This window comes from Ornithodoros turicata, unplaced genomic scaffold (assembly GCF_037126465.1).
Source record: "Ornithodoros turicata isolate Travis unplaced genomic scaffold, ASM3712646v1 ctg00000829.1, whole genome shotgun sequence".
Classification (NCBI taxonomy): Eukaryota; Metazoa; Arthropoda; class Arachnida; order Ixodida; family Argasidae; genus Ornithodoros; species Ornithodoros turicata.
Genome location: NW_026999402.1, coordinates 1,358,522 through 1,383,759, shown reverse-complemented (window position 1 = coordinate 1,383,759; position 25,238 = coordinate 1,358,522). Strand labels below are relative to the sequence as shown.

The 25,238-nt window shown below is 47.5% G+C and overlaps 1 protein-coding gene across 4 annotated transcripts in view; it reads left to right on the top strand.

Moving 5' to 3' along the window:
• LOC135375124 (choline transporter-like protein 2) overlaps positions 1-25,238 on the top strand; it is a 64,403-nt gene that overhangs the window by 9,568 nt on the left and 29,597 nt on the right. For 3 of the 4 annotated variants that reach the window (XM_064607836.1, XM_064607837.1, XM_064607839.1), the window contains exon 2: positions 24,014-24,062. In XM_064607836.1, coding sequence (XP_064463906.1) covers positions 24,014-24,062 — 49 coding nt within the window. Of the gene's footprint in view, positions 1-15,160; positions 15,290-15,390; positions 15,508-24,013; positions 24,063-25,238 lie in introns of those variants that run through there. The other variant, XM_064607838.1, reaches the window with a different exon arrangement.

Below are 25,238 nucleotides of genomic sequence, written 5' to 3'. Positions count from 1 at the left end.
ACCCGTCCACCCCTATTGCACTCGACTTTCAGTACATTGTGCTGCTTGGGCTATACCGATATCCCAAATAGTCGAAACGGTTGTGATATTCTCAAAGCCGTCCCGTTTTTGCAACTGGTTATGATTGATTTGAGTAAAATAAAAAGTACCTGTACCAGCTCTCCCCAAAATGCACCTTCCTTATTCCAGTTCGGTACAGTGCCATGTCGAAAGAGAAGATAATAAACCTCTACCCGAGAAACGTCATCATGACGTTGGTAGACAGACTGAAACCGAAACAAATCGGAAGGGGAGGACTGGGTTCCACGAATGGGCATTTGTTCGCTGCCTCCTATTGAAAGAAAAGTAGGACCATAGGTCACGTCCCATCGTAATTCCCTCAAGCCCGTGGCTTTCGCGCGCCACCTTATTCGCCTCTATAGCTTCGAGCGTAGTTCAACTCTACCAATTTGGTGGCGCTGTCGAACACTGTTGTCATTTGTTTACAAACGGGGAGAAAGTGAATGTTTGCCGTTTATTGTGCTGTCTGGGACGCCTTTTTGGTGACAGTTATCATAACTGCTTATCTGTTTTTTCTTGCCCTTGTCATCATCATCATCATTTCTCTGCCTGGGAGAGCACTGCAAGGGCTCGATAGAGCCTTCTTTTTGCGGGCCTGGATTGGACGCGGGTTCGACCTTATGGACCCGTACCGGGGTCTAGGTCGGGCTCGACCCTGTGTTCTTCACTGTTAGTTAGCAAACGGGTCACAGCCCGCAATACTGCGCCGGGTCCGGTAGCCTAGAAATTAATCTGGCTCGGGCCGAGCCTGGGCTGGGAAACATAGCAAATATTCGGGCTTGGGCCTGATCCGGTATGAAGCATTCGGTCCGGGCCCCCTGCGGGTAAATCAAAGGAATCCCGGGCCTGGGCCTATATATGAATGCGGGTTCTTGACCCCACCCGCGATGTCCTTGTTGGTTTCTTATTACAGAGCAGTAGATCTTCGTATTTGCTTCATCGGCCTGTATTGTCATCCAGCAGAGCTACACTCTTAAAAATGAACTTCACCGCATAGCACGCTCCTAGCCAACCATAATATCGAATGATATCGTTATCTGCCCTGATTTGTTGAAAACGGGAGGCGTACGCCTTTTTTGTGACAATTATGAGCAGCATAAGTGTCACAAAAACGCGTACGCCTCCCGTTTTCAACAAATCAGGACAGATAACGATATCATTCGATATTATGGTTGGCTAGGGGCGTGCTATGCGGTGAAGTTCATTTTTAAGAGTGTACCTAGACGGAACTTCGTTATTTGTAAACTTATATGACGGTGCTTCAGCGTCAACTTCAGGCTGGGACGTATGTCTCGCTCAATATCTCCGGTGCATATACACAGCCTGCGTTCGAGCTGTAGCGTATAGCAGAACTTATAGTCTCTCACCGCGACAATTCCATCCACACTCTTAGAAATGAACTTCACCACATAGCACGCTCCTAGCCAACCATCAAACCATCATCCCGAATGACAACGTTCTCGCCCCTGATTTGCTGAAAACGGGAGGAGGAGCCTATTTTGTACCATTATGCACGGCACAAAATAGGCTCCTCCTCCCGTTTTCAACAAATCAGGGGCGAGAACGTTGTCATTCGGGATGATGGTTTGATGGTTGGCTAGGAGAGTGCTATGTGGTGAAGTTCATTTTTAAGAGTGCAGGGCATGATCCTTGTGAAGATCTGACTTACAAAATTATGAAATCGCGAAGCGACGACGTCTTGCAGGCACGATTTTGCGATTAACGTTCGCTGGCCCCGGATTTTTCGCGAACTTAAGATCTTCCTGGATTAATGATTAAGGCGATAATTTCGTGAAAGAACTACACTGTAATCGTTAGTTTTCACACTTGGTTGTACAGATACGTAGCAATCCAAGCAGCTGGAACGACGCTGTAATCAGATGAGATCACGAAGCATGCCAATCAAGGGGCGGGTTTTAGCGCAGGGAATTGGTGCGCGTGGCGCGTTTACGTGAAGGCGACATAAGTCGACTGGGCGAGATAGGTCTATCGCCCCTCTCCACGTAAACCCGCCTACATCGACCTAAAGGGGACGTCGACGCAGCAGAAATAAGTCGCTACGTTGGGGTAGATCAGACGGCTGGAGTCGTCTCGCATTTGCCACGTAAACCGGGCAAGTCGACTGTGCCGACGGTTTCCGCTACGTCACAACCTTATCTGCCGCCGTGCCCCGCCCGCAACATAAACATGGCGACGGACATGGTTGACTTTCCCGCCGGTGCAAGCGTTTCAAGCCAGCAGCGTTGCCAGACTGGCATGCAATGCAGCGCCAAAACAAGACTCGTTCTAGGTGTAGATTTATTATGACTGGGCCGTTGGTACAAGGCTTTAATGTTTATGGGCACAGTAAAGGAAGTCCCACACTGATAAAACAGCATGCAATTGCAAAGTGACCACTTTAGTGCCTTGGCGGCGCTCTCATTGGCTGAGTCGACTGAATTGCCCGGCGGGGCTTGCGATCAGTCGACTGTTGCTTTCAGTCGACGTATGCGCCCATGTAAACGCTCCTACTGTGTACGCGTATCATCTTTGAAGCGACCACACGGAACAGCGGCAGCGGGCGGGGAGGCGTCGAGCGACGGGCTGAGATTTACGACACGCCGCGCTGATTAGCGAGCGATGCTTGAAGCACCTGTTTCTTCGCTCGCATCAATCTCATGAACTGATCGACGACCTTGGAGAAGCTTCTCTACTCCCTCTTCTTCACCGACGCGCGCTTTCTACAATGTTCGCCGCTGTGTATGAAAGCTTGTGAGCTCCCAGCCGGAGCATTCTTTACCTTAGTTCTGTCTAAGAGCGCTCTTGTGTTAGCCGGCTAAGCAGCTAGAATAAAGCGTTCGCCGATTATTCGCCGTCTCGCTCGTCTGTTTTCATCCGTGACAATATTGCTGTCTTATAGGGGCAATTTTGGTATTATTGGGGGTTAGATGTATTATTGTCGTTAGCGTATCGGTATTAAATGCACGGAAGTTTACGCGAAGCTTATAGGGACTCTGTACATTGCTGGGGAAGTAAATTTCAGTGTCAGGGGACTATACTGCGGAGCAATTACAATCTATAGGCGACTAGAAGCTGTGATTCCCCCAATGTACTCTACGTCTCTTCTTTGAGTGTCCCCCCCCCCCCCCCGCGCGCCCATCAGAGCAAAAATAACCGCTCGGCAAACAACATTGTAACGCCACTGTAACCATTTTTTAGTTCTCGGTGATAGAGGAAGGTTCTTGCGCTATGAAGAACTCCAGAAGAACGGTTATTTTCCTCTCTTGCGCCGCGCGATTCGCGAAAACTTGGGCTCGCGAAATGAAAGAGTTATACAGGACATGCACGGTCTCATCACTTACAGTTGAATGTGGTCGTCGACTCCTCCTCGTCGTTTCTCACACGACCAGTTCCGAATTTTTCCTACACCAATGTCTCACAGCACTGTAGCTCGTGGCGTTATATACGCATATATCCCCGTAGACGCGCGACGTTAGTACCCCTCCTGCATGCTTTGACGGCAGACGGATATCCTGCAGCTGGCGAACGCAGAGACGTCGGGGTAAATATTAATCACCCGCGTGCCGGACAGAATGTATCTGCAGGTTGCAAACTTCGGGGGGTGACTGTCACTTGAAACTCTTTTAAATTCGCGGCCCCTGCTTCCCTTCCTCGATCCTGTTGAGACCCACTGTTTGGGAAGCACTAGCTTAGAGGATTAGAAAATTCGGAGGTTCTGCGAGTGCGCTATGCAAGTAACTCAGCTGTCTTGTGCAGCTCCCCAGTTTTCCCCTTTCCCCTATGCCCGTGGAGCGACGTGCTTGGTTTCTCTTTCGAGAACGGGGTGCGACGTCTTGAGGTAAGCCGTACGTGGTTTCTTTCGTGGGTCCATGCCAGTCTAGGAATGCCCCCTTCATCGCTGTCTCGTGAGTGGACAAATACTTTGTCACGTGGTCTCTTCTATACTCTTAAAAATGAACTTCACCACATGGCACGCTGCTAACGTTCCAAAGGGAGGCTCGCTGAAACGTACGCTCTGGAAACAGAACATCTCCGCAGAACATCTCCGCAGAACACGCTCAGAACCAACCACCATCCAGAATGATGTTCCCTTTCATGACCTGTCGAAAATGAATTTTCGAAAGTGTGTCCAAGTACGCATGTCGAAAATGTTTCTGTGTGACGATTTGGATTCGTGTTCGGTGTCACAAAAAGGCGTACACGCCGCTCTACACTCTTAAAATGAGGTATAGAGGAGATGGTGTTCCGCTACACGAGTCCTGACCGGCAGTGATGGAATGTCTCCAGCGGCAAATGTTCGTGGCCCCCGCTAGGACGGTGCCGGTAGAACTCGCGAGCGAGCGCGGCGGCACGGCAAAGGCTACATCGTCATCGCCGTCGTCCATGGACAGCCACATCACTCCCCCCCCCTTTTAGACGCGGAGCGGTGCTTGCGATTAAGATCCGCGTCGATACCACGTAAAGAAGAATGAGGATGACACGTGGATGTGGGTCAGCAAGGTGTGCGGCTTAGTGCGCGGCAGCAGCAGGACACCGAGCGTCGACGATCGTTTGCGATGTAGTGCGCTGTGCGTCGTGCTGCTGCGCCAGTGGACACTTCGCTTCGTGTCAGCTCGTAACAGTACGATGGGGACACAGCGTGAGGCATTGCCGCGAGCGTTTTCCAGAAAGCGGTGCAGAGCTGACGCATGTGCGGTGTCAGAGCCTAAGGCCAGCGACATACCGGTACCTGTAGCGGAGCACGTTGCTCATTGAAGTGTCGCTAGTGACGCCTAGGAGTACCATCATGATGTAGGTGGGAGTCGGAATAGTGTGAGACCGCGGCGTACCGCGACCCTTACGAGGCGCTGAAGCCGAAGGGTGCCGCTTCGGAAGTAAGTGAGCGTAACCTCCCATTACCAGTCGAGTCCCCAGTGGAAGGACGTGCTCGGAAAGCTCGCGAGACAGGCTCTATATCGCCATCGTCTGCCTCCTGTGCAGGTGCGCGGATCTTGATGCCGGATGTGGTCCTTGTGAAACTTGGGACGGTACAAGGCCGAATTCTTCACCGAACTGAGGTGTTCGCAGTTCGGGTCACCAAATAGAGGAGATAGCGTTCCTCTGCGTAAGTCCTGACCGGCAGTGATGGAATGTCCCAGCGGGCAGATGTTCGTGGCCTCACGCTAGGACGTTTTCCGGTAGAACTCACGAGCGAACGCGGCGTCAAGGACACGGGCAGCCAGAAGGGCTTCGCCGCTTATACCACGATCCTACACTCTTAAAAATGAACTTCACCGCGTAGCACGCTCCTAGCCAATCATCATCTCGAATGATATCGTCATCTGCCCCGATTTGTTGAAATCGGGGGTGTACGCCTTTTTTTGTGACACTTATGCTGTTCATAATTGTCACAAAAAAAGGCGTACGCCTCCCGTTTTCAACGATTCAGGGCAGATAACGATATCATTCGAGATGATCGTTTGCTAGGAGCGTGCTATGCGGTGAAGTTCATTTTTAAGAGTGTAACCCGAATGACATCGTTCTCTTCCTTGATCCGTCGAACGCGAGGGGCGTACGCCTTTTCGTGACAATTATAACTGCATAAGTGTCATAAAAGGCGTACGCCCTCGGGTTTCAACAAATCGTTCGGGATTATGGTTAGCTAGCTGCGTGCTATGCGCTGAAGTCCTGTTTTAAGTCCTTAGAAGTCGGCCCAGGACGCACATTCCCCCAGGGCGTCAGTCGTGACGTTTCCCGCCAATAGGTGAGCCCCTTCACAACCACCACCATCTCCACCCTGTTTTATGAGTGTATCATTCAGCGCAGTGGTTTGCGCAAAGCGTGTCATGGGGTGAAGCTCTTTACTTTTCTCAGAACTTGGGATGTTGGAGAGGCCGTCCTGTTGGAGGAACGGAGGGAATCGATCGGCTGAGAAAGAAGGGCATGCACCCGTTCCGTCCTCTTCCTCATCAATGGAAGCGCCTAGACGTCTGGGCGACTCCGTTCTCCCCTCGTCTTCTGGACGGAACAAAGGCCAATCGAGCCGTAGACCATTATATACGCTTCTTGCATGACGCATTCTGGAGGAACGCTTTCGAATGCTGCGTCAACTGCAGTATCGACCTTTGACGGCATTTCAGAATGCAGAAACGCTGTGGTGTGTGGTCATCTGCGCACATTCGAGCAGAAAAGCGCGGGAAAAACCTCATCCAAGTAAATGTGGCGATACTAGGGTTGCCACCTTTCGTAGTGAAAAATACCGGCTGGGGGAGAGGAGGTGGAATAGAGGGAAAGGGGGAAATGTTCGCGGGAATGGGAAAGTGGGTGAGGGGGGTGAAAATTATACAGAGAGAGAGAAAGAAAGAACGAGCGTACTCGCTCAAGACAACAATGATAATAATAATGAATAACTAAGAAAACGACTGTTGACTACGGAGTTGGGTCTGTACTCCAGATTTATTCAAGCTGTTAGTGGAATGTTGAAAGGAAAACCGTGTAAAAGCCCCTATGAAAGGTGTTGAGCCACAAATATCGGCAAAAGGCTGCCGGTATCATCTTCCTACCGGCAACCGGCAGAGCGAGCAAATAACCGGCCGTGCCGGTATAATACCGGCCTGGTGGCATCCCTAGGCGATACGCGTACAGAAGTATATAAATAGCTGACAATGCAACTTGGTCCTATACTACGTGCACCCTTGAAACACAACTTCACTGCACAACACGCTTTCGAGCAAACCGTCATCCTGAATGGCATCATTCTCTCCCCTGATTTGTTGGATGCGTACGGCTTTTTGTGACACTTATGCGGCTATGTTAGCTGTCTCAAAAGGGCGTTGACGCCCTGCGCTTTGTAGAAATCGCGAGCGATAACGGCATCGTTCCGTGCAACGATTAGCTTTCAGTGTGTTACGCGGTGAAGTTGTCTTTTTACGAGCGTGGAAGAATGTCTGGAAGAAGTAACAGATAAAACAGCATGCACGCGGGAAATCTGGTGGACAAGACCCGTACCTATACGAAACCTGAGCTTGGCCGTAACTACCATAAGGACGTAACGTAACAACACAGACGAGCTCATGTGTGTACTACGTGCTTATACACTCTTCACGGTAGGCGTACGCCTTTTTTTTTTTTGTGACAATTATCAACAACATAAGTGTCACAGAAAAGGTGTACGCCTCTTGTTTTCAACAGATAAGGGCAGATAACGATATCATTCGATGTGATGGCTGGCTACACTCTTAAAAATGAACTTCGCCACATAGCACGCTCCTAGCCAACCATCACCCCGAATGACAACGTTCTCGCCCTAGATTTGTTGAAAACGGGAGGAGGAGCCTATTTTGTGCCGTGCATAATGGGCACAAAATAGGCTCCTCCTCCCGTTTTCAACAAATCAGGGGCGAAAACGTTGTCATTCGGGATGATGGTTGGCTAGGAGCGTGCTATGTGGGGAAGTTCATTTCTAAGAGTGTAGGAGCGTGCTATGCGGTGAAGTTCATTTTTAAGCGTGTAATTGTTGTACCAATCGATGGCAAGTATGATATAAAACGACTACACTCTCAGAAGAAAAGGAAGGAGTAAGATTACTCCTTTTGGGGACTAAATGCAGTGCCACAAAAAATTGTCGCTTTCGGGAGTGAGTGCACGGGAGTAAATGAATGTCACAGAGTGGGGAGTGCATTTCACGCTATTCTAAGAGTCCCAGGTACATAATTTGTATGCATGCACGAAAATACTTCGAATCAAGTCGTCAACCGTGATATGTCGAGTGATATAAAATATTGCGACATACATAGGGCCGAAGAAAGAAGAGCTAACTGTTTCTTACTCTGTGCGGTTGGAAAATTGCTAAGTTGGCTGAGTTATACAGCCTTATGCCATCAAATTGACCAAGAGAATTGACTCTTTCAGGCTGAACCCAATTGCGCGCGGATGTTATCCCCCGAATTGACCTCCTACGTATTCGGGTTAAACCCGATTTCTCCCCGAATTCCAGTCACTATGAAATCCTCAAGTGATGTTTCCACTGACGACGAACAAAAGGCCGCCACGTGTAAGAATGGGTCATATTACGTTCCCAGCAATACACCCATGTGTGTCAGCATTATCTATGCCTTCGGGAATTAGCGCTGGTAGGTCCCCCCCCCCCCCCCCAGAAAAAAAAACAAAGATTAGTGAAAGATTAATCGACAAGATGAGAAACAAAAACACCCGATAACACCCGAAGGCACAATTATCGCCCGATTTCTCCCCGAATTACAGATTTAAAAATAGCGCCCGATTTTGACCTCCCGAATCTGAGCAAGACGCATTTAATCCGAAAAAGTCACTCCCTAATTGCAGCAGGAGACAATTTGCGAAGTTCAGTGACTATTATTTGCGGTCCTTAGGAGCAGATGTCGAGGTTAGAAGACTAATTATTTCATCATTATACCCATTAATTAACTAATTATAATAATTTCACATACTTTTGAGTGGAACTGTAGCAAGAGACGCCGACAAGCGGGTTGAAACATAAATGACAGGAGATCCGCAACTAGCAGACTAGCAGAAGTTTAATGGAAGGGTTTAATGAGGGCTTATTGTCGCGTTTTATATTTTGTCACCTTCCGACGATGGCTCGTTGTAGCGCACTTGATGATACATTCCTTCTTAACCACCTCTGATGAGAACACATAGAAGCTCAGCCCTGCTGGCATACGCGTTTTCTACATCAAGCACAGGTCGTCGACGATCAATGTACGCGAGATTAGCGTCGTGAGACACAATTTATGGCTTCCGGGATACCTGCCGTTCAACGCTTCTGGTCCTCGTGTGTATTGTCACTAAGCACTTCACGCAGGACGAATAAGTCATCGTCCACCGCGAAGCGCTTACGTGAAATTCCAGGGGTTCCCAAAACAGTCGCACGTGGAGGCTGCCATCTCGCCTTCACTAAGACGGATTCGGAAAGGGGCCCCAGAAAGGAAACGGGCTTTCAGATAGAGGGAGTGGGGCGACTCAGCGGGGCGCGATGTGATTGGCTGACTGCGATACTGAGTCTGAACCGGAGAGAGCTTACGTTTCTCTAAAATTCTCCAATTACCTTAATTCTGTACGGTAAAACACTCACTCCGTACCGGCACTGTAAAGATGTAAGAATGTGACCACTAAAGTCCTGTCCTTCAGTCTTGAGAAGCCTTTAATGTCAATTCTAGTCTCCCGTCTTCGGCAGTCCTGAATCGCAAGTGCCACAATATCTTGGCCCAATATTGCGGCGGTATTATCGATATATCCTGCCAGTATTGGGCCAATACATTGTGCTGCTCGGGAACGGGTGTCATATTCCCCACAGTAGTCCGTTCGTATAGGGCTTGAAAACAGAAAGTCCGTGGTATAGGGGCTCCGTTCAGTACATGAAGCGATTGGTCGATTCACACGATGCAACTTTAGTTGCGCACAACTAGGTTGCGCCAACAAGTTGCACCGTGTGAACGGCGAAGCTCTGGTTGCGCAGCCGGGTTGCAGGAGTTGCGGAGCCGATCGCTTCACGAGCGATTTCTCCTGCAACTCTAGCTGTAACCTGTCAATCACACGGCTCCGCCTTGCAAATGCGTCCAATCAGGAAGACTTCCGTGTGTCAGTTATTGCTGCGACAGTACGACGGGACGATGAAATTTCGCTGTCCAGTGGAAATTATTCAAAATTGTGGAAGTCGCAAGAGATTGAAGTCGCAAGAGATTGAAGTCGCAAGAGATTGAAGTCGCAAGAGATTGAAGTCGCAAGAGACTGAAGTCGCAAGAGACTGAGGTCGCAACAGATTGAGGTCGCAACAGATTGAGGTCGCAACAGATTGAAGTCGCAACAGATTGAAGTCGCAACAGATTGAAGTCGCAACAGATTGAAGTCGCAAGAGATTGAAGTCGCAAGAGATTGAAGTCGTAACGAGCGGAAGTCGTAACGAGCGGAAGTCGTAACGAGCGGAAGTCGCAGTTCGATTGGACGAAAATGATGGCAATGATGTTTTTTCGCGCCGTCTGGCGAGCTCGGTGACCACACTATAGCCACCAGGCACTTCCTGGACTTCGCCTGTGGTAACCTATAGTGTTTCCTGCCCTGTTTCAAAAGGGACGAGGCGAACCCGAACCACGACATTCCGAGTTGCTCGGCGTATGAAATGGACCTATTTGGTGCAACTTCGGTTGCGTGCAACTGTAGCGGGAACCGAGTTGCAGCAAAAAGTTGCATCGTGTGTATCGACCCTACTCCCACGAAACGGGAGAATCCTGGGAAAGCGACGCAAGAAGGATTCCGAGAAACCACGCTTCCGTGACAGTGAATTCCGCAGCAAAGGAAAGAAGAAGAAAATGAGGAAGAGAAAAATATTCTCTTCGATAGTGAAGATTAAAAGGGCACTAACTTGCAAACATTTCTTTCTCTCAGAAATGAAATACGCCGTTACGTTGACAACAACACAAAACGAACGGGGCTCATCTGTTGCGTCGTTCGTGACGTGGAAGCGGAAGAAACCTCAATTTTCATTTCCTGTGTATCCACACAACAGACATCCTCACGGAATATTGTAGTGGAAGAAAAAGCAAATTTTAAAAAAACTACTCACGGAGCCAAAGTTCCTTCCGTGTTATGTTGAGCATTTACAGGGTACCGGGAAATATGGAACGGCGTACTGATCACCTATAGCAGACGACACCATCAGTGTGGGAGGACCTCGATATTCCCGGTTGCGAAATCCTCGATCTCGAAAATCACGTTCTCGAAACAAGGAAAATCAAGGAGAATGCTGGATTATTTCGTAAGATGATATGCCGTGTTTAAAAACAGGGCATTACCATTTAACACTCAAACTCACGGTTTTTCGATGTCTATCCACGTCGTTTTAGCGAACGAAAGTCACATTTTAGCGGCTGTTAGGCATAGCAGTGCGGACAACGACGGAGCAGCATGTTGGTTAGTTTATTATTAGGTTAGTCCAAAGTCAGTGTTTGCATTCAGATGTCCAGGTTAGTCTAAGTTCGCTATTGGCAGTTTCCTGCGCGAGCAACTGTGCATTTTATAGCCAGATAACTTATTTACGGTAGTTTATTTCGGGGTACACCCGTCAGCGTCATTTCCTGTCGTCTACTACGGAGCATCTTGTGGCTGTGTCGTAGGATATTCCCGACGGCGTTAGCTGCTCTCGGGCGCTCCTTGTTTCGTGCTCCTGGAACAGCTATTAAAGGAGTACAGAGGGCCATCCAAAAAAAAAATCAGATTAAGTCGTCTGATGAAAGTGTGTGTGTCATTTTACCGAGTAGCGCGAAAGGTTTTGATGTGTGCAATTTGCTTCGCAGAAAAAGAAAATAATAAAGGACCTCACATAAACATGGCTCCGCGCGTTCACCCTTAACTCGCCAGTTCGGGTATAACGAGGAGGAGAAGTATGATGGGACGTCACGGATGACGTTACAGGGGTAACTCGTTCTGGTTCGCTGGTCAGTGGGGGTCAGCGCCCTGTCCCTTTGGCGCCGTAACCCAATTTTCCCAGTTCCTTCGGAGAATTGGAGATAGAAGGAGCGGCCGAATCATGACCGAGCCAGGAGCAATGCTTTTTTCAGAACCCCGAACAGCCGAGTAGCAGACAATATTTCTCTGGACCAATCAGCGAGCGTGGCCCCTGTAGCGTCATCGCGAGGTCCCAGGCAGATCACAGGGTGGCACTGCTCTCCACCGCCGTTGCGCACGGTCGCTTTTTGTGGCGTACTTTAAATTTAATTTCTGCGATAATTATGACTCTATGTGGTGCATTAATTCGTATGGTGCATCTCACTGGCCTGATTAGCAGTTTTATACCAAGAAAACAGGGTGTTAAAAATGACTTCTGTGCTACTTTAAACGGCACTTGGACGCTTGAACACGCTCGCTGTCATGGAGGAAGGAAACACAGGAGCGGCCCTTCCAACTTTTTTCCATTGGGACGGGCGTGCCAGCCTTCGCATTGCATTCTGGGATGCTCCTGTCTACCACGTAACCGCTCACGTGACTCCAAGAGCATGCGCATGCCAGCTGCCAAAGCAGACGACGGGAATCGTGGTATGAACGCGCGCGTGCAGTTTTATTTCTCTGTGTTCGGAAGTTTACTCTTGGTTTACTCTTCTATTACAAGACCAGGTACGGCCTGCAGGACAAGCACGGAGGACTAGAAGCATCATTCGTAGCAGCGACGTTTGTGTGACGACGTGGCCGCGTCTTGTGTGTTTGTTGCTGAAGTGGTAAAGAATGCCATTAATCAAACTTGTACAACAATAGAGGAAATCAAATGAACATGCAGCTGTAGCACAGCGCCAGCTCGCAAACGAACGATTCAGGATGACTCACACCTATACAGGGGCACGAAACAATCAATCAATCAATTAAGTACGTACTGACGAATGAAACGTTATCCCCGTGACAGAGCGGCTTTCCGTTGACGACAGCCGCAGCCGTGGTAAGAACGTTTCCGCAATGGTGCTCACATTTTAAGGGTAACTGACTTTGGAAAGTCATAAAAGCACGGAAAGCAGCACGAGCAAGAAAGCGTTGCTAAACCGAAACTTTAGAGAAGATCACGTGGTGGGCAGGAAGTAATGGCGGTTTTGACACGAGCGACCGCTAGAGGGGTCCCACGAAAATCTGTTTGAAACGGCCGCTTCTGCTGTGCTGTCGTTTTTCCCTTTCTCTATTTTCTGCTCTCTGCTCTACTGCCGCTCCACCTTTCTTCGCTTTCGTGGAGAGGAGGGAAGAGGCCACGTGATGGAGCACGATACCCATTTTACCTGCACCATCCAAAAGCCACCAGACATGTACAAAATACTGCGCAAAAGTATTCAAAATAAGATACTAAGTACTTCACGTGCAAAGTATTTAAAATAGAGTACAAAATACTCAAAACAAAGAAATTTGAGTAGAGTACTAAATGCTCTAAGAAGTACTTAAGATACTCTTTAGAGTACTTTAGTATTAGCGGTAAGTAAAATGCGTATCCTGAACGTGGCCAAACAGATGAAAGGAAGGTCAAGGTAAACCTTGGTGATATGTTCTGACCCAAAACTTCGTAATGCCTCCTGTATGTCAGCCCGGATCTTTCAACTTCATGCGCGTGTTTATTGCTTTGGTGACCAACGAAATAAATGCCGTGATTCTCTAGTACCTAATCCCCCAGGCATTCACCTGCCAATATGAATAGGAACCGTTTTCTGGCGAAAGGGTCGGGCTATTGACAAGCAAGGCCAAGCGTGGGACCAGCCAATGATACATGACAGATAAATAAATGACAGATGCGGCGAGCATAAATGACAGATGCGGCGAATTCCCAAAAAAGGAAGAAAAATGGGAGTTAAGTTGAAGTGAGCTGAAAATCTGGACACGTCGGAGAAGTGTGCTGGATACGGCTTGACAAGGATGGAAAGTAAATTGAGCACTGACTGGCAAATACTGAAAACAGCAGTACCAAAATATCGCAAAAAGTATTTAAAATACTGTATTTTGAGCATAGATCGAGAAGTTACCCGTCAAAAAGAACTTGGCACGAGTTAAGTTACCGTGTACAAAATGTAACTAAGTTAATAACGAAGTTCTTCATCCTGAAATGTAACTCGCAGTTAGGGAGTTACTTAAATAAAAGAACGAGTTACTTCCAAGTTACTTCGGACACAAAATAGAACTACACAGGTGCAGCGCGCGTGAGCAGTTGAGTTCGACCTTGAGTTGCCTGTGGAGGAGTGCAACACGCTTAGATCGTTTTCGTTTATGTCGAATAAATCGAACGCTTTGCATCTTATTCCTTGTGGGCGCACAATGGTTCAGCTTCATTTCAATGGCAGCGGTTCTTACTTCCTGAATAGAATATTGTCATTGATTTGTCATTGATTGAATATCACGCTTTATGGCATAAAATGCCACGAAAGAGCCGGAGAGAAAGCAAGAAAATAAGTGGACGTGAGTGAAAAGCGAATTAGAAGTAAATTAGAACTTGGCTTATGTTACTTTGGCAAAGTTACCTGAGAAAGAAACGAATTCCTCTGGAAGTTACCACGGCGCAAAAGTACCGAGTTAAGTTACAAGTTATCAAAAAAAGGAACTTAGTTACAATAACGAGTTACCTCGAACTCTGATTTTGAGTATGCACTCAAGATACGTACCTAGATAGAGGAAGCCTGCTTATTGCCCGACGTGACGTATCAACTAAGAGTCAGCCAATCAGGATCGTGTTTTCAATGGCCGTACCCAATCAGGAACGTGCTTTCAGCGGCCGTAGCCATGGAGACGAGCCACCGTCAGCCGCATGGGCAGTCACTGTCGTCTGCGAGTACTGAACGCGTCCTCGCGTACTAAACGGAAAAGCAAAATAAATCGCAATACGGTCCCATATTTTTCTCGAGAGTAATGTTCTGGAAAGCGTGTTGCACTTTTAGTCTACAGGTTCAACTTTACGAAGATAGCTTCAATCGTTTGCGAGTTCGTGAATTCGCAGAACTGCAAATCGCGGACATGGTAGCAGACGGATTCTGACTTTGTGACCACGTAACGAGAGGGGGGCGGGGGGCATTAAGCAGCCCTTCTGCATATAGGTGGCGTTGGCGGCGTACGTAAAGACACGACGTTGTGTGCTCGCGACCACGTGACAACAGAAAACTGTGACGTTTTTCGCATCTTCCGCTGCAGCATTGGGAGGAATGTCGTCCGTGTGAATATACATCTCAAGAACAGGTCGGAGTGGGCTCCCATTTGGTATCCTCAAACGATGTGTCCGAGCTCTCGCGGAGAGGTCGTTGAGGAGTCCAATCGGAGGCCTCTCCGCATTGTCGCTCTGCGTGAGAAGGAGAGGGGGAAGGCAAGCGTATACATTGTGGTTGCTTTCGCTCAAAAATCGCGAACGACGCAACGGAAACCGCGTTCCTTTTTTTTTTTTAAATATTCCTGTCAAGGTAACGGAATATTTCGTTCCATGAGGAGAAATCCTTGCACTCCAGTGCCCCCTTTAATAGTTTGAGACGTCACAGCGTTTCAGGAAACCGATTCTCTGGCTGACATGCCCCCTACGCCGATGCAAATGACAACGGCAACATGCTATACCGCCGCAGCTGTTCCCCGTATACAAGCCGAACGCATGCACTTGGAGACAGCGGCCGCGGCATACTCGCTTTTCCAACGTAACTGCGAACCTCCGTTCGCGCGGTGAGAAGTCACAGTCGCTTAATCGGGGGATAAGAACGGTATCTCCACTGCATCTGGGGTACGTATCCCGAGTTCCGGCGCGTTCCTGCCGGCGGATGCCGACAGGCAGCTGTTGATAATGTGCCATAGCGGTGTTGTAAAGCGGTAAACTGCTTCCAGATTGTGCTCTCGCGTGCTTAGTGGACAGTTTTTGCTGTGCCCGTGCGGCGATGGCTTTGGATAAAAGGCCGAAGGTTGCGGATTCCAGTACGCCGCTGCACGAGAAGGACCCCAAGGGTGTGTACACTTTGTGTTCATGCTTCGTAACGGTATGAAGGCGGCGTTTGAAATGCTCTTAAGATTTCTATCGAAAGACTTTCGATGTTTCGCGGAATCGCTTATTTTCTATATGTCGTTACTGCGGTATATTTATACCATTTCAGCGTATCGCTAACATAGCCTGCCGGTGTCACGTGGCTTCATAAAGTTATGGACCGACGTACTCAGTGTAGGCCGTAAAGAGCCAGTAACACTATATATAATGTGTTTTAAGGTGGGATACTTGGTATTCATGCATGCCTGAGCGTATAGAATCAGCCAAAGACGCACACGATGACAGACACCACGCGGACGCACCATACTATGTATACCTGTCAGCTAAATGCACTTATACCCCTGTCAGACGGACTAATTTAGTGTCACTTTCAGCGAGTGACACTCGCACTTAGTGTCATTCGTGTGCTGTCACACGACATATTTTAGTGACACTCGGCAGAAAGTACGTTTCCCAAACTCACTTCGCTTCTTTTCGGCTGACGAAGTTTCTAGCCCCGACGGCAGATTTTGTGACACAGGTAAAAATATTGAGAAAAAGTGAGGGGTCCCGACACCACAATAATTTTAGACGAGTATTCTCAACAGTGTGTTTGTTATATTTAAGTACAGCGCGAGATGGTAAACACACACACACACACACATCAGTACTCTCGTTAATAGCATGTGACTACTTCGCGGTCTCGGCGAGCCGGCGGCGGCCATTTTTGTAGTGGCACGTGTTTTAGGCCAATTTGTTTAATGTTGGAAGTAGATTAACACTGTGTGTCTGAATCAAAGAAAAACGTTCTGGGGATGGTATTGTGGCGCACTCCTAAAAAATTTGCCGCCGTTTATTCTCATCTATCGTATATTTGCCATCACTACATAAGCAAGTGACGCTGCATGCAAGCACGTGGTGTAAGTGACATTCGTTTGTTGGAGTGTACCGCACGGAAATGGCACTAAATCATCACGTGTGTCAGGCGTATTCGCTGCGAGATCGACCTATATAGGGGGCGACACTACGACCTATAGGGGGCGAACACGTGGGCCGATGTTTGGAGTTGATGGTCCTTTTCCGTAGTTCTTGCGTATATTCACCGGAATATCACTTTTGCCGCGATGGTACGATACTGTTCGGTTCCCCAGTGCTCCACCTACTGCAGTGAACGCAGAAGTGACAAAGCAGACGACGCGTCCACACTGCGGTAGTTCTCCGCAGCGCGGCGACACCGTTCGATCTCGGAGCTAGGACTGCCATTACAGGGTCGCCAATCGTTAAAATTGTTTAGAGGTGCTTCATTTTTTTTTTTTTTTTTTTGGGGGGGGGGGGGGTCTTGTCGGCAACAATATATACGTCAGCGACGCGTACCGGTTTCCACGGTAACTGCCCACACCTCCGCAGGAAAACTCTCTGTTGGGCGTCGCGCTCTGTCATTCGAGCTAGTGTGGTTCTTTCACTTTTCCGCTTATCCTTTACTAGTAATTGCGGTGCTAGTCGAGGAGATATTCTGACTCCCTCCCGCTCCAGTTCCTTCTGAATCCCTTCTAGCTTTCCAGGGCTGGTCTGAAGGGTACACAGAGCAGACGAAGCGCGTACAAACACCTTGAAGCTGCCAGTGCGTTTCCAAAGCGCACACATCTTTGATTCTTTCCTAGTGTATAGTGTACTTGAAGCTACTTCCGTTTGAGCAACTCAGTGATGTTATTATGTATGGTGCACGCAGTTCACGTAGCACGTACGCTTTCAGCGTTTTGTCGGCTGCTATAGCGCATTTTGTCGTACTGCCCATGCGCGTATACATTTCGCTCTTGACGAAGAGTAATTCTTCGAATAATTCCGAAAGAGTCACTATCGATTTCGTGAATGGCTCATCTCATTACGCGTAAATTATAAAAGGACGCCAATGTACCTAAAATAATCTTTTGTTTCCTTGATTTGATACCTCATTTTAGGGCTTCTCCGGTGTTTCAGTAACTTCCGAGGATACTGTCACCGTTTTTTTTTTCTTTTTAACTTCCGCGTTTCTCGAACTCTCTGTTATGTCGAATTTCCCTGATCGAATAAGGATTTACTGTACATGTAGTCCAGTTTGCATCGCTACAGGGTTACAACAAAAGAATATATACCGAATGCACTGAGACACCTGAGTGGATAACGCCATTTAGCATTCGAATTAGTCGGCACTAGAAGGAACGCTATTTCCTGGCAAGTACCGGAGAACAGATTATTAGGAAATGGTCTCGTCTGACGAAGGAGGCGCAAGTCGTTTCATTCGGATGACTTGTACGCACACAACTGACAGCTCCGGGCATTCTAGCCGCGAATAAGAAAGAGAGGGCGGTCTGCCTGCCGAGACGGATGGCAAGTTGCCACAAAGCGAGAAAAAGGCAAGAAAAAAAAAAAGAAACCTTTCCTTATTATTGTATTTCTTTCAAGTCCTTAATAACACGTTACCCAAAAAAGAAATGGAAATCATTACTCATACACGATTGTTCTAGAAAGCAGCTGCACGTTTCTATCAAGAGACTCTGCAACGCGATCTCGAAAAAGATAACCTTGAGGGCTGAAAAAGACAATCGCGGTTGCAAAAAAAAAAAAAAAAAAAAAAATGACAGGGCCCCCATTGGATGTTGCAAGCAAATTTCGCCGCCATGTTGAGCAGGATATTCTGGGCGAAGTCCTGAGCCTCGGCAACGCAGGAACACGTACACACCTGACTATAAAATGTTATATTGAAAAAAAAAAAAAAGGAAAGAAGAAACTGGGAAGAATCGGGACCAGTACCGTAATATCTTTACGCATTGAGCTCGAAACTTCACCGCATAGCACGCTCCTAGCCAACGATCATATTCGAATGATATCGTTATCTGCCCTGATTTGTTGAAAAAGGGAGGCGTACGCCTCCCGTTTTCAACAATTTCAACAAACAACGGGAGGCGTACGCCTCCCTTTTTCAACAAATCAGGGCAGATAACGATATCATTCGAATATGATCGTTGGCTAGGAGCGTGCTATGCGGTGAAGTTCGTTTTTAAAAGTGTAGTCGGCCAAGCTCAGCAAAGCAACCTCACGACTATCGCAGGGGGTGGGTGGCCGTGCGTCCTGGGCCGACTTCATAGGAAACCCAGGGAAAACACCGAGACATAACAGCCGGCGCCCGGCCCGGAATCGAACCCGGGTCCACCTCCCAGCACGTTGAACGCCAACCATTGCCAACCCAACCAGGCCATGCCAGGTCAACCATTGAATGATGCCGTTAGTAGCAGACGACTTTTTCTGTCTATAAGTGGCGTCGGCAGGGGGCACTACAGTACCACAGTAACACGTCCACATAGCACGCTCCTAGCCAACCATCATCCCGAATGACAGCGTTCTCACCCCTGATTTGTTGAAAACGGGAGGCGGAGCCTATTTTGTGACACTTATGCAGTTCATAATTGTCACAAAAATGGCGTACGCCTCCCGTTTCCAGCAAATCAGGGGTGAGAACGATGTCATTCGAGATGATGGTTGGCTAGGAGCGTGCTATGCGGTGAAGTTCTGTTTTAAGAGTGTAGTTGTGTCTGCACTGCGTGTTTCGTCGTCATTTTACTAATGACTCATTAGTAATATAAACTATAGGTACAAAAACGCGTTGCCACTTCCTGGTTCCTCTGCGTCCTGTAAACAGTGAACAAATGAAAGGCTTATTTCAGCCTTCCAGCAGCTGACGTGCGCATATACTTGGAGCAACAAAGGACAACGTAATGCTTTTCCTGCTCTTTTTCTTTTGTTGGTAAGTCACGGGATAGCGATGAAATACTCTATCTAAATATTGTAGGATAGCGGCATGCTTCATAAGCATATACAAACACAGTACGTGCAGCCAGGGAGCTTCGGGTTCTCTATATACCCATCGTATATAACTGTATATGTAAGGAGAGCTATGACGGGTGAGCGGTCCTGTCGAAGGCAGTGCCGCCGACGGGGAAATAGTTTGAGAAGTATGACATCATATATTTCTTGTATATATGTTTCTTTTTATCCGTTACAAAATTTTACAATAAAAGAACTACACTCTTAAAAATGAGTTTCACCGCATAGCACGCTCCTAGCCAGCCATCATCACAAATGATATTGTTATCCGCCCTGATTTGTTGAAAACAGGAGACGTACGCCTTTTTTGTGACACTTATGCTGGTCATAATTGTCACAAAAAGGCGTACGCCCCCCGTTTTCAGCGAATCAGGTCAGATAACGAAATCATTCGAAATAATGGTTGGCTAGGAGCGTGCCATGCGGTGAAGTTCATTTTTAAGAGTGTAGCGGAACAAAATAGATGCGGTTTTTGCAGTCAAGTTCTACGGCCAGGCTGACATCCTCTCGAAGAAAGTATGTTATAATTATCCAAAATTGATTAATGAACAGGCAAAAGCAGGAGAATGAGCGACCACCCTATAGTTGAAAGCCATTCCACTTTTAAAGAAATCCCGAAACACGCAAGTGCGCGAAAATATCCACCCCCGAATTTTGATAATGCAGATGAGCCGAAACCGCCCCGACCTGGAGCGCAGGGGGTACAGCCCTCATTTCGCGTCAGAGGGCCACGTGATTTGGAGCGATGGAGATGATTGGATGAAGTGCCGACCTGTCGGCGTATAGATGACGCGTTTCTCAGCCGCCCTTTTTCAGTTGCGGCTCACTTGCATCTTGAAATAATTCGGGGGTTGACATCCTTACACTGTTAAAGCAGAACTTCACCACATAGCACGCTCCTAACCAACCATCGTACCGAATGATACCATTATGTGTCATGATTTGCTCAAAACAGGGGGGAGGCGCCTATCTGGTACTAGATAATATGTCCCAGATAGGCGCCTCCTCTCATTTTCAACAAATCAATGCACAGAATGATATCATTCGGAATGATGGTTGGCTAGGAGCGTGCTATGTGGTGAAGTTCTGTTTTAACAGTGTACGTACTTACGTATTTCAGGATTTTTAGAACGCGGAATGGCTTTCAACTAGGATGGTCTCTCATTTGATTTCCCGGTTCTGCACGAAATGAATGAGTTTTAGGTAATTAGTCATCTTGTAGTTGCATACGTTCTTCGAGAGGATGTCAGCCTCACCGTAGAATTCAACTGCAAAAAACGACATCTACACTCTTAAAAATGAACTTCACCGCATAGCACGCTCCTAGCCAACAATAAACTCGAATGATATCGTTATCAACCCTGATTTGTTGAAAACGGGAGGCGTGTCACAGAAAAGGCGTACGCCTCCCGTTTTCAACAAATCAGAGCAGATAACGATATCATTCGAGATTATGGTTGGCTAGGAGCGTGCTATGCGGTGAAGTTCATTTTTAAGAGGGTATATGCTGCTCCCGTGGCTTTTTTATTCGATACAAATTTTTTTATTAAAAAACAGGAGCAAAATAGATGCAGTTTCAGCAGGTGTGTTATACGGCCAGACAGGCATCCTGTAGGACAGCGTATGCAACTGCTGAACGATATAAGCATCGATATTTTAATGAATTTCATCGATTATTTTTTACGATGTTGAGATTTATCGATATTGAAAATGTCGATATATTTGCAGCACTACACTCTTAAAAATGAACTTCACCGTATAGCACGCTCCTAGCCAACCATAATCTCGAATGATATCGTTATCTGCCCTGATTTGTTGAAAACGGTAGGCGTGCGCCTTTTCTTGTGACAATTATGAACAGCATAAGTGTCACAAAAGAGGCGTACGCCTCCCGTTTTCAACAAATCAGGGCAGGTAACGATATCATTCGAGGTGATGGTTGGCTAGGAGCGTGCTATACGGTGAAGTTCATTTTTTTTGCATCATCAGAGCGTGCAGCCGTGAGGTCCCACTGAGAATGCGTCTGCTACGGACACAGCCAACGCCGCCCACCATATACGTACATGTACCTTCAGCAAGTACACATTGCGGTCGCAACGCAATCACAAATTGCGATTCTTTATTTTCACTCTACGTTCCAGAAACGTAGGGTTTCTGAGCCAAGACGCACAGTTGACGCGCAGAACAATATGCTGATCCCTTACCGTGACCCCCCCACCCCCTGAAAAAATCCTGGCGCCGCCCATATACAGGGTGTGTGCAGAAAAACATGACCCGCATTTTTACATGTAACTCGTTGTCTACTTAGCCGAGGAACTTCCAGTGGCGCACGACGGCGCATTTATGCGTGCGAAATCTGTAGAAAAATTGTGGAAGCCATACCCAGCTTAAAAAATAAACGGAACAACGAAAACGTCGGCTTCCGTGCATCAGAATAGGGCAACATGGTGGACAATAGGGTGTACGTGAAAGGGCAACGTGGTGCACGTAGGAGAGTTGTGTTCAAGTACCGCTAGGGGAGCTATCGGTGCATAAATCGAAACGATATGTCCCACATGGATGCTCATCGGCAGTCCCCTAGCGGTATCCACGACGCTGTCGCCTTTGGTTTTGTTGGATCTGCGCAATGGTGTAGCGACTGTAGCGTACGATATACTATAAACTCGCGGATACGAGGAAGAACCACCGTGGGAAGTACCAATAGCCTTAGGATAATTGAGTGCGAGCGCGGTGTGTAACAGCGCATAACCGACAGGATCGTAGTATCGGAGTTATCGGGATCAGACGCACGCCTTGCAGCGCGCGCGACACGGCCCGCGAGACGTGACGGAGATTGCTCCCTCTTCACGTCGTTCCCTATAGCCCTCAAGTTTTCTTCTTTTCTGAGTTGCTGTGCGCAACCAACACATTCTACAGTACGGAGCGATCTCCGTTAGCTGCGTTATCTCGAAGGTGGACAACGTGCAACGATGGTGTCTGCTGATGGAAATAAAGTTGCGCCCGTGCTTGCCGGATTTTGTACTGGCGCAAAACCTCATCGCGAAGTGCCGTGCCTTCGAAACGTGCGCTGGAAGGCTGCTGAGGTCGGCATTAAAACCCGTATCGATGAATTATAAATTACCCGTGGATGAGGCGCTCTCTCACGGACAACTTTAGTACTGATAAGGCAAGCAATTAGTGGACGCGGAGCCTTCACTATCAGTTGTTGTGTTGTTGGAAAAACTTTCATGGAATGTGATACAAAGCTGTTTCAGCGCTAGACAAAATATGTTTTCTTGCCTTCAAGAAACAACCCTCTTCAGTGGCGTTCTATACTTTTACTGTTGACGTGATCGATTTTCTGACATAATTCGATACTCTGATATAATGATCGGATTTCGTGTTCTTGTCAATATCGTTATAAGCGGTTAGGCTGAAACAGCTTTTTGTATCATTGCTGATACTGTATTACCGTTTCGTGCTGCTGCTGCACTCCACCCTTTTCTTTACCGAGTTTAAGTTACTCACAGGCTTTGAAGAGGTGAGGCTAGCCCAGGGGCGGATCCAGGGAACATCCTCGGGGGGGGGGGGGGCACTAAAGAAAAGAGAGAAGACGGGGGGGGGGTCGCCATGTAGCAGGAAAATTCGCCGTGCGGCAGGAAACTCTGCCGGAATGGGGGGTAGAGGTATGTCTCGGGGGGGGGGGGGGCCTGTATCCGCCCCTGGGCTAGCCTTGCCGGGATCCGTTCTGCGCATCTATTCAAAGGACACCCTCCCACAAAGCATGCTTTTAAGCTAAACGTCGGTTCTCCTAGCAAATCATATAGGACAACCACCATCTGCAACATGCAGTTGTTTTTGCTGCAACATGTAATTTTCAATAATAAAATATGCCTTTGTAGCAGACTATATGTACTATCTGTCCTGCGTGTACTAATCTGTTTTCCAAACGTATCATATGTCTTTATTCTGTGATATTGCTTACAGTAAACTGGCACACGAGCAATATTGAGCTCGTCCACAGCTTGTAATATTTACTAAACATAATGTTTGACATCAGGATCAGAGCAGCGGCTACCATTGGAGTACTGTGTTGATATTTAAACAATGAAAAGGTTTTACCTTATAGTAAGCACAAAGGGTGTATAGTCAGTGAAAGCTTAACCGCCACCGCCTGCTCTTCCGTGGAAGGCTCCTGCGATTGGCTACCAGCCTTTGCACGACGCCCCCGCTTCGTGATGTAGTGCCGGCTCTCTCTCTCTCTCTCCCCAGAGCACTGTACCCCAGTTCCCGCTTGATGGCGCCGCACTACATTAGCGCGCGTGCGTGCGTGCGTGCGGGAGGGGGGGGGGAGGGGGTCAAATGTATGACTTATGTTGTCACAAACTATAGGTTTTTTTTTATTTTTTAATATTTGTTACCTATACTGTATTTTCTTTTTTCCTGTCTTCTTATGCACCTAAAGCTATTCTGCAACTGCGAGTTACACATTACAACAACGAGTATCGAAACACACCCATCCCTAAGAAAGTTTACTCCCCAAAACATAACTTGCGTGGAACTGATAATAATAAATATAATTTTCATGATAAAATAGAAATTTCCATGTTTAGTAAGCTTTTTTCATAATTTCAACTATTTTCATTTCAGGAGAACCACGCAAGTTTGACCCAACGTTCAAGGGACCAGTTAAAAACAGGTAAGCTACGTAGAATTATGCAAAAATGTACGATAGTGTGGTGTTACGTGTAGTTAAAGCCAGAGCATCAAACCGAACTGGAATCGGAACCGAAAACAGGAAAGAACCGTTATTTTTTTGCCTGAACCAAACCGATTTAGAAAATTTAGGTTACCATTTTTAAAACCAGTTTCAAAGCATTGAGAGTTTGAGACTGGCCGTTTTTCGTCTTACCCACCTTAAGTGCCTCAGCCTGTTCCGAAAGCGACTGGTTCATGCGACATTTTTTGCAACCTGAGCCCGAGTCTCCAATACAAGCAGAAATGCATAGCTGGATGCCCGCATCGATGGAGACGTTGGGCAACTGCACTCTGTAGTTTCGTTTTCCTGTAGACAAGAGTTCTTGTCACAGCTTTGCGGTACGCAGGTTGGAAGGATAGGGAAGCTCATACCTGAATCGTTTGTAAAGTCCAAAGGTGACGGCCATTTCCCAGCAAACCAGATACATCCAGGAAATATCCGTAAGGTATCTCGCCCGGGCCGTTTGGATATCCAGTGGAGTTTGCCACAGGTCTGTTTTACATCCATGCGATATCCCAGCGACTAGCATTTCTGCCATGTTTGTAGATCCAGTGAAAGTCCCTGCGACGTCTGTCACGGATATTTGGATATATACGGGAGATTACGAATATCGAACATATTTTGCTTTTAACAGTTTTGTGCATCAGATATTTAGTGTTTGTAGAATGCGTAGAGACCACTGCAACTGTGCACCTGCAAATAATATTTATTGTATGTTTTAACCCACACTCTTAAAAATGAACTTCACCACATAGCACGCTCCTATAGCCAACCATCATCCCGAATGACAACGTTCTCGCCCTAGATTTGTTGAAAACGGGAGGAGGAGCCTATTTTGTTCCCATTATGCACGGCACAAAATAGGCTCTTCCTCCCGTTTTCAACAAATCAGGGGCGAGAACGTTGTCATTCGTGATGGTGGTTGGCTAGGAGCGTGCTATGTGGTGAAGTTCATTTTTAAGAGTGCATTTGATACTATTGGGAACAAAACATTACCTCAGCCTAACAGGATTCACCACAGTACAGCAACACCGAGGGACACGCCAGCATAAGTGCCGAGCCCTGCCCACCTCACTTGGACCACTTGGGCAGTAACCTCTATTTGCGAGCTGGATG